Raw genomic sequence first — 9,618 nt, 5'->3', positions numbered from 1 at the left:
ATATATGAGCATTTATTCCAATACTGCCGGAAGTATGGGAGAGCAGCAGGTCATCCACAAAAATCTGCTCTGCACTACACCGTAAGCCAGCTGCTTATATTGGGTAGAAAGACAAAGATTACATGGGAAGTAGGCAAAAAGGTATGTCAAATGGGCAGTTTACAGGTAATGCGGGCTGGAGACTTGCAAAGGCCTACGGGTATGCAAAGGCTGGGGGTCTTCAAAGGGCTGGCAGCTCTGGTTTCTGCATTAAGGTTATCTTTCGATGATAATAGGCAGCTCCCAGATGGGGAGGATTGGTCGCATTTCCAGGGCTCCCAGGTTCCCACGTGCAACTCCCAGCCAGGTTAGAATGTGCCTTCTTTAATCAGAACAAAACAATCATGGTTAACAGAGTATGATTAATATTTCTTATAATTATAGCTGGTCCCCAATATTCTATTTCTGCCCCTTTCAACCCGAGTGAGTAGATGGATGCATGCATGGATGATTGCACAGGAAGATCTAGCTGCAAATAGAAATGCGCTCTCTTCCTCTGCACTACCTAACACAGATGACAGATTTAGTGCTGAAATAAGCAGACCTCAGCAGTTGAAGTAGAAAAAAAGTGGATGTAGCAGGAAGAATTGAACCCAGAAAGGGAGGAGTCCAGAAATGAACATCACCAGAAGCATGGCAGAAAAGCAAAGAAAGCAGTGGTATCTGTGAATGTGGAGGGATAGAGGAAGATTCAAGAATGGGAAAGGCAGGGTCCTGGAGACAGACTGGAGCAGGCATTGCCAACTCTTAGCTGCATCACGTTCCTGGAGCCATTGCACAAAGGAGGTGGTTAAAAATAGCCAACTGCCTTGGTTATCCACAAGCCTGCAGCCCTTCCTTTTGGCCACTAGATGTCAAGAATGCACCAACCCAGCACACTTTCTGGCCCCTTGAGTTTGAAAATAGGCTGAGTGGAAATGAGTGGGTGAAATTAGCAAGATGGGGATCTCTAGAGGTTTTAGGGCAACTGCAAATAAGCAAAAATAAAATAAAATTGGGTAGAATGCAGACAAGCGGTCTTCTCACCAAGACCTGCAAAGAAAATTGATTGCATTTTTTATCCATTTATTTTTTTGAAATTTGGTGAGGTTTTCAGGTTGAAAGAAGGAGGGAGAAACATGGTATAGAATATATATTTTTTCACAATAGTAGATGTTCTGTAGAATTTGAAAACATTTTCCTGAAGTCAAGTGAGTTTAAGGTTCTGAAACCCTCAGCCTAAACAGGGAGGATGGTGATCATGGTGATGGGGGCAGCTAATGCTCTTAACCCTGCAGCAGGTAATGTTCTCAGCACTTTACAAAAACTGACTCCTTAAGTCCTCACAACAAACCTAGAGGTAGGTGCTATTATCCTCATTTTACAGATGAGGAGGGAGAGGTCAGAGAGGGGAGGACTTGCCCAAGGTCACACAGCTTGTAAATGGCAGCCTTAGGATTCAGCCCAAACATTTGGGCCCAGAGTCCGTATGTTTACCCACCATGTTGTACCATAGATGTTGCCCCTATTGACTCCTGACCTCTGGCAAAGGGAACTTTCTGAACCACAGATCAATGCTGTGACTTAATGGTGAGAGTCACAGAAGAAATCCTCATTCTAATAAACTTACCTCACAAGACTTTAAATGAGAATAAATAAGGTTATAATGTTGGCCAGTATTTCATTCCAAGTTCCCTGACTTTGAAGGGCTTGGCTAGGCAGGAGTACACCCTATGACCTCATAGAAGCCTCTGCTCTATTAGCTGCTGTAATTATCCAAAGGACAGAGAGAATAAACAAGGCCCAGGAGCCATGGATTCCAGAAATTTCTTAGCATAGAAAGATGATCATAAACTTGATATTGCAAAGGAAAATATACTTTTAGTTGGGGACCAGGAGACAGGATATTGCTTAAAGGCTGCCAAGAGTATTCAATTGATGAGAAAATTGGAATAAATTAAGGAAACAGTATATGTTAGAAACATGTTGGATTAAAAGTCAGAGACCAGATTTCTAATTTGGCTAAATATACACTTACCATATGACTCTCCACTCCACTCCTAGATATTTACCTAAGGGAAATGAAAACATATGTCTACGCAAAGAATTATACGGGAACATTCATAGCAGCTTTACAACACTGTAAACAATACATATAACTATCAACATCCAAATAGATAATCAGACCTCACCAGTGGATCAGTGGTTAGAGCATTGGCCTGCACATTGAAGGGTAAAGGGTTTGATTCCCAGTCAAGGGCACATATCTGATGGCTCCAGCATTGTCAGGGCTGTGCTCTCCAAACATGGGGTTTTGGGAATGCAGTTCAAAGACTGCACTGGGAAGCTTGGCTTGTTGAAGAGCAGAAAGAGTGCTCTATGGTTCAAGAAGAGTAGAAAACTGGGCAAAGGAAAATGTGAGAAACTGAGAACACCCTGCTGGGGTGCTGACCTTGTAACCGGACAATCAAAGGGTCTGGGCTTGGGCCAATTCAGCAGAGACAGGGTTGAATCATATATGAGCATTTATTCCAATACTGCCGGAAGTATGGGAGAGCAGCAGGTCATCCACAAAAATCTGCTCTGCACTACACCGTAAGCCAGCTGCTTATATTGGGTAGAAAGACAAAGATTACATGGGAAGTAGGCAAAAAGGTATGTCAAATGGGCAGTTTACAGGTAATGCGGGCTGGAGACTTGCAAAGGCCTACGGGTATGCAAAGGCTGGGGGTCTTCAAAGGGCTGGCAGCTCTGGTTTCTGCATTAAGGTTATCTTTCGATGATAATAGGCAGCTCCCAGATGGGGAGGATTGGTCGCATTTCCAGGTGAGCTCCCAGGTCCCACGTGCAACTCCCAGCCAGGTTAGAATGTGCCTTCTTTAATCAGAACAAAACAATCATGGTTAACAGAGTATGATTAATATTTCTTATAATTATAGCTGGTCCCCAATATTCTATTTCTGCCCCTTTCAACCCGAGTGAGTAGATGGATGCATGCATGGATGATTGCACAGGAAGATCTAGCTGCAAATAGAAATGCGCTCTCTTCCTCTGCACTACCTAACGCAGATGACAGATTTAGTGCTGAAATAAGCAGACCTCAGCAGTTGAAGTAGAAAAAAAGTGGATGTAGCAGGAAGAATTGAACCCAGAAAGGGAGGAGTCCAGAAATGAACATCACCAGAAGCATGGCAGAAAAGCAAAGAAAGCAGTGGTATCTGTGAATGTGGAGGGATAGAGGAAGATTCAAGAATGGGAAAGGCAGGGTCCTGGAGACAGACTGGAGCAGGCATTGCCAACTCTTAGCTGCATCACGTTCCTGGAGCCATTGCACAAAGGAGGTGGTTAAAAATAGCCAACTGCCTTGGTTATCCACAAGCCTGCAGCCCTTCCTTTTGGCCACTAGATGTCAAGAATGCACCAACCCAGCACACTTTCTGGCCCCTTGAGTTTGAAAATAGGCTGAGTGGAAATGAGTGGGTGAAATTAGCAAGATGGGGATCTCTAGAGGTTTTAGGGCAACTGCAAATAAGCAAAAATAAAATAAAATTGGGTAGAATGCAGACAAGCGGTCTTCTCACCAAGACCTGCAAAGAAAATTGATTGCATTTTTTATCCATTTATTTTTTTGAAATTTGGTGAGGTTTTCAGGTTGAAAGAAGGAGGGAGAAACATGGTATAGAATATATATTTTTTCACAATAGTAGATGTTCTGTAGAATTTGAAAACATTTTCCTGAAGTCAAGTGAGTTTAAGGTTCTGAAACCCTCAGCCTAAACAGGGAGGATGGTGATCATGGTGATGGGGGCAGCTAATGCTCTTAACCCTGCAGCAGGTAATGTTCTCAGCACTTTACAAAAACTGACTCCTTAAGTCCTCACAACAAACCTAGAGGTAGGTGCTATTATCCTCATTTTACAGATGAGGAGGGAGAGGTCAGAGAGGGGAGGACTTGCCCAAGGTCACACAGCTTGTAAATGGCAGCCTTAGGATTCAGCCCAAACATTTGGGCCCAGAGTCCGTATGTTTACCCACCATGTTGTACCATAGATGTTGCCCCTATTGACTCCTGACCTCTGGCAAAGGGAACTTTCTGAACCACAGATCAATGCTGTGACTTAATGGTGAGAGTCACAGAAGAAATCCTCATTCTAATAAACTTACCTCACAAGACTTTAAATGAGAATAAATAAGGTTATAATGTTGGCCAGTATTTCATTCCAAGTTCCCTGACTTTGAAGGGCTTGGCTAGGCAGGAGTACACCCTATGACCTCATAGAAGCCTCTGCTCTATTAGCTGCTGTAATTATCCAAAGGACAGAGAGAATAAACAAGGCCCAGGAGCCATGGATTCCAGAAATTTCTTAGCATAGAAAGATGATCATAAACTTGATATTGCAAAGGAAAATATACTTTTAGTTGGGGACCAGGAGACAGGATATTGCTTAAAGGCTGCCAAGAGTATTCAATTGATGAGAAAATTGGAATAAATTAAGGAAACAGTATATGTTAGAAACATGTTGGATTAAAAGTCAGAGACCAGATTTCTAATTTGGCTAAATATACACTTACCATATGACTCTCCACTCCACTCCTAGATATTTACCTAAGGGAAATGAAAACATATGTCCACGCAAAGAATTATACAGGAACATTCATAGCAGCTTTACAACACTTGTAAACAATACATATAACTATCAACATCCAAATATATAATCAGACCTCACCAGTGGATCAGTGGTTAGAGCATTGGCCTGCACATTGAAGGGTAAAGGGTTCAATTCCCAGTCAAGGGCACATATCTGGGTTGCAGGTTTGATCCCCAGCCCTTCAGGCATGTGCAGGAGGCAACCAATCAATCTCTCTCTCTCACATCAATGATTCTCTCTCCCCTTCCCTCCTTCCCTCCTTCCCTCCCTTACACTCTCTCTAAAAATCGATGGAAAAAATATCCTTGAGTGAGGATGAACAAACAAAAATAGATAAGCAAATTGTGGTATAGCCATACAGTGGGGTACTACTTAGCAATAAAAAAAGAACATATGATACATGCAACAAATGGGAGAATCTAAAAAAATTATGCTGAGTGAAAGAGGGTAGACTCAAAGGGTTTATACTCTATGGTTCAATATAGATGAAATTCTACAGTGATAGAAAGCGCGTCAATGATTGCCTGGGTCTGGGGTAGGGGTGGGGAAGGACTGTGTAGGGGCACCAGGCTCTTTCAGGTGTAATGGAAGTGCTCTATACCTCTCTCTCACATCAATGATTCTCTCTCCCCTTCCCTCTTTCCCTCCCTTACACTCTCTCTAAAAATTGATGGAAAAAATATCCTTGAGTGCGGATGAACAAACAAAAATAGATAAACAAATTGTGGTATAGTCATACAATGGGGTACTACTTAGCAATAAAAAAAGAACGTATGATACATGCAACAAATGGGAGAATCTAAAAAAATTATGCTGAGTGAAAGAGGGTAGACTCAAAGGGTTTATACTCTATGGTTCCATATAGATGAAATTCTACAGTGATAGAAAGCGAGTCAGTGATTGCCTGGGCCTGGGGTAGGGGTGGGGAAGGACTGTGTAGGGACACCAGGCTCTTTCAGGTGTAATGGAAGTGCTCTATATCTTGATTGTGGGCTTGGCCACATGGATGTAAAGTCTGGAGACTATGCTGATACTACTGCTGATCTTGGAGACCTTCTGGGCCTCAGTTTCCCTATTTATAAAATTTGGTAGTCAGATCAGATGACATCTAGGATTTCTTCTGACTCAAAAATCCCTTTGTTATAACAACAGCTAACTTTTGTTATGGACGCAGAGTAGCAAAGGGCAATAGTTGGAGACCTTCTGGGCCTCAGTTTCCCTATTTATAAAATTTGGTAGTCAGATTAGATGACATCTAGGATTTCCTCTGACTCAAAAATCCCTTTGTTATAACAACATCCAACTTTTGTTATGGACGCAGAGTAGCAAAGGGCAATATGCTTTACAGGAATTCATTTTATAGTCAAGGATGAGTTTAGTTCAGAGAGCATAGAATATGCATTCAGATGTATTGTTACCCAATAGTACTCCTTTAGGGAGCAGTCATTTGTAGGCCAATTTTACTTAACGAAACAGCTGAGAAAATAATTTGCTTGTGAGTAAGAAGGATGTTCCCATGGAAGCTCCAAGAGTACTGTAGGAGGAGCTTTCCCAGTGACACAAGAATTATGGCTAGAGAGAGCAGCAACGTTGCCATATCACCTCTGAGACCCCAAATGCTTGGGGACCGTGGTTGCCCTTTTAAATTTTCTCTTTGCTAGTCCATTCTTGGCACTTAGTAAGGACTTAATGATGGTGATGGTGATGATGGTGATGATGATAACTATGAAGCTGCTACTGACAATCATCATCTCCAGTCCTCTGAGAGTTTTGCAGAAGTAAAGAGCTGTGGGAGCTCAGAGTGTGTCACGGGAAGAGGGAGGGCTGAGCAGACTGGAGCGCAGAACTTAGGGGGCCGAGAGCACCAGAGCCACCCAGGCTGGGTCCTAACAGCCTGCTGATTCCTGCACTTGTGTGTCCCCAGGTCATGAAAACCTACCACATGTACCACGCGGAGAGCATCAGTGCGGAGAGCAAGCTGAAGGAGGCTGAGAAGCAGGAGGAGAAGCAGTTCAACAAGGCGGGAGAGCTCAGCATGAACCTGCTCCGGCACGACGACCGGCCCCAGCGCCGCAGCTCTGTGAAGAAGATTGAGAAGATGAAGGAGAAGGCAAGTGAGGGCCCTGGGGGCCATGCTCCCTGACAGCTTTGGCCTCCCCCTCTGCACCCTGGGGGTTGTGAGGGTAGAATAATGCTGCCCGCATCTGCTCTCTTGGAGGTCAGTGTCATGGAGGAGGCAGGTCTGGCTTGTGCCAGGGTCAGCAGGTGGAAGAGGTCTTCAGCTGACAAGAGAGCTGAACTGTGATGAGACTCATAGCCCAGAGCACAGGCATTAGTGAGGGGTGGGGGCTTGCTCTGGGGGTCAGTTAGGTGTCTGGGGACTGGTTGGGACTGAGTGTGTCCCAACAAGAGGGAACAGCACTGGGCTGCCAACCACCACTGGGAACTTGGGAAAGAACCATTCCAGTATTGCCATTGCCAAAGCAGAGGCAGGTGATTGGAATGGCTGTGTATCAGTGCTGGAAAGTGCCTCAGGAGGACATGGTGAGAGGAGTACTGGTTCTGGAGTCAGATAGACTGAGCTTTGAAAATGCCACAGCTATTACACCTCTCTGAACTTCAGTTTTAAATCTGACAGTGATGGCAGATAATTCTCCTCTCTCAGTCAACTCTGATGGATTGGTAGTGGCTGCCCAGAGCTCTGTGTTGAGGATCATGAGCTCTCTCCTGGCTTTAGCTGAAAATGGTGCTGTGATCAATTAATAATGTCTGCCATGGCCAGAATATAGAGGGGCAGTGCACAGGTTGCTTTTCTGTCATCCTAGACTAGGCAACTTCTAAGGTTCATTTCTTCTTGAAAGACTACGATTTCTTGTTGAATCTTCTGCATCCATTCATTCTGTGGAATAAACAAACATTTCCTGAGCTCTATGTGCCAAACATTGTGCCAGATGTTTATTTGGGCTTCAGTGAGATGAATTTTATGATGATATGATCCTACAGCTCTTAAAAATTATAGGAGATAGAGTGGGAACAAGATCCAACAGGACCTACGTAAGCAGGAAAAGTAATCAGAGGCAAATAAAATAAGACTTCAGGGTAATTGCTAAAGGCAAAGAAAAATGGGCTCCACAATAATCAGGCAGAGACTCAATTAAAAAATGGGCAAAGTATTTGAATAGACATTTCTCCAAAGAACATGAAAAGATGCTTGGCATCATTAGTCATTAAGGACGTGCAAATCCAAACCACAGTGAGACACCACTTCACGGCCATTAGGATGGCTAAAATAAAAAGACAGACAATGACAAACATTGATGAGGATGTGGAGAAAGTGGAACCCGTGGACACTACTGGAGGGAAGGTAACGTGATTCATCCACTTTGGAGAATGTTTCAGCAATCCCACAAAATTTTAAACATAGACTAAGTTACCATATGACTTAACAATTCTACTCCTAGGTATCACTCAAGAGAAATTTAAGCATATGTCCGCACAAAAACTTGCACATGAATGTTCATTGAAACATTATTCATAATAGCTCCAAAGTGGCAATAACCCAAATGTCTGTCAACTGATGAATGGATGAATAAAATGTGGCCTGTCCACACAACAGAATATTATTTAGTCATAAAAAGGAATGGAGTACTGATTCATGCTACCGCATAGATGAATTTTGGAAACAGTGAAATAAGCCAATTGCAAGAGGCCACATATGTAGGATTCTATTTATATTAAATGTCCAGAAGAGATAAACCCATAGAGATAGGAAGTAGATTAGTGGTTGTCAGGGGCTGGGGCAGAGGAGAATAGGGAGTGACTGCTAATGGGTACAGGATTTCTTTTTGGGGTGATGAAAACATTCTAAATTTAGATAGTGGTGATGGTTATATAACTCTGTGAATATACTAAAAACAAAGAAATATTTAGCACAACTGATGTGGCTCAGTGGTCGAGTGTCAACCTATGAACCAGGAGGTCACAATTCAATTCCCGGTCAGAGCACATGCCTGGGTTGTGGGCTTGATCCTCATTGAGGGGCGTACAGGAGGCAGCCAATCAATGATTCTCTCTCATCATTGATGTTTCTATCACTCTCTCCCTTTCCCTTCCTCTCTGAAGTCAATAAAAATATATATTAAAAAAAGAAATAGTTTTAAAAAGATAGTCAGACAAGGAATTACAGAACAACATGGGGGGATATGTAAGGGGGTAGAGAGAATACTGGCTGGGAGTCTGAAGACTAATTTTTTGTTCAGAGTTGTATGTAAATTAGCCATTTGGCCCTTGGAAAAGCTACTTCTCCCCTTCAGTTATCTTTTCACTTATAAAATGGATGAACTACACTAAAATACCTTTACTATCCTTCCCAGTTATAAACTTTTATGAGTCCATAAAGGGCTAAAAATGGTCTCAGGGTCAGAGTAGTCCCCTGCAAACTGGTCAGGGTTATCAAAACTCTATGTGAGGGTTGGATGCATGGCTGGTACAGGAGGTAATTACCTGAAGTCTGTTTTTGGAAATTCCCAGAATAAGTGGACCCTGGAGAAATAAAGGTCAGAGGGGATCTCTGGGGACACCTCTACTAAGAAGCTAGGAGAACTCAATCTGGAATAAGGAAGGTTTCAGAGTGTCTAGATGAAGGAGGAAACTCTAAGGAGAGCTGTATTTTTACCCAGCAGTGGGACTCATTAGTCTGAAAGTAGTAAGGGGACAGCTCTCCAACCCATGAACTCTGCTCCTTCCTACAGCTGGCCCCGAACAGGAGCAGCTCCCCAGGGAGGCAGTCGGACTCCTCACCATCACTGCCCCTGGGCTGCCTGCTCTGCCTCCTCCTCCCACATCCAGACAGCCCATGAAAACCACGGAACGACTACCTTGTGCAGGGACTGGTCTGGGTGTTACAGGTCCAGAGCTGAGCAAGGTAGAGCGTCCCTGACTCAGCTCCTGC

The 9,618-nt window shown here is 43.5% G+C and overlaps 1 protein-coding gene across 4 annotated transcripts in view; it reads left to right on the top strand.

The window, feature by feature from the left end:
• SRGAP3 (SLIT-ROBO Rho GTPase activating protein 3) overlaps positions 1-9,618 on the top strand; it is a 231,422-nt gene that overhangs the window by 162,363 nt on the left and 59,441 nt on the right. For all 4 annotated transcript variants that reach the window (XM_014544690.1, XM_014544691.1, XM_014544693.1 and 1 more), the window contains exon 5: positions 6,592-6,777. In XM_014544690.1, coding sequence (XP_014400176.1) covers positions 6,592-6,777 — 186 coding nt within the window. The remainder of the gene's footprint in view (positions 1-6,591; positions 6,778-9,618) is intronic.

Source organism: Myotis brandtii, unplaced genomic scaffold, assembly GCF_000412655.1.
Source record: "Myotis brandtii unplaced genomic scaffold, ASM41265v1 scaffold378, whole genome shotgun sequence".
Classification (NCBI taxonomy): Eukaryota; Metazoa; Chordata; class Mammalia; order Chiroptera; family Vespertilionidae; genus Myotis; species Myotis brandtii.
This window is presented reverse-complemented; position numbering and strand designations above follow the sequence as displayed.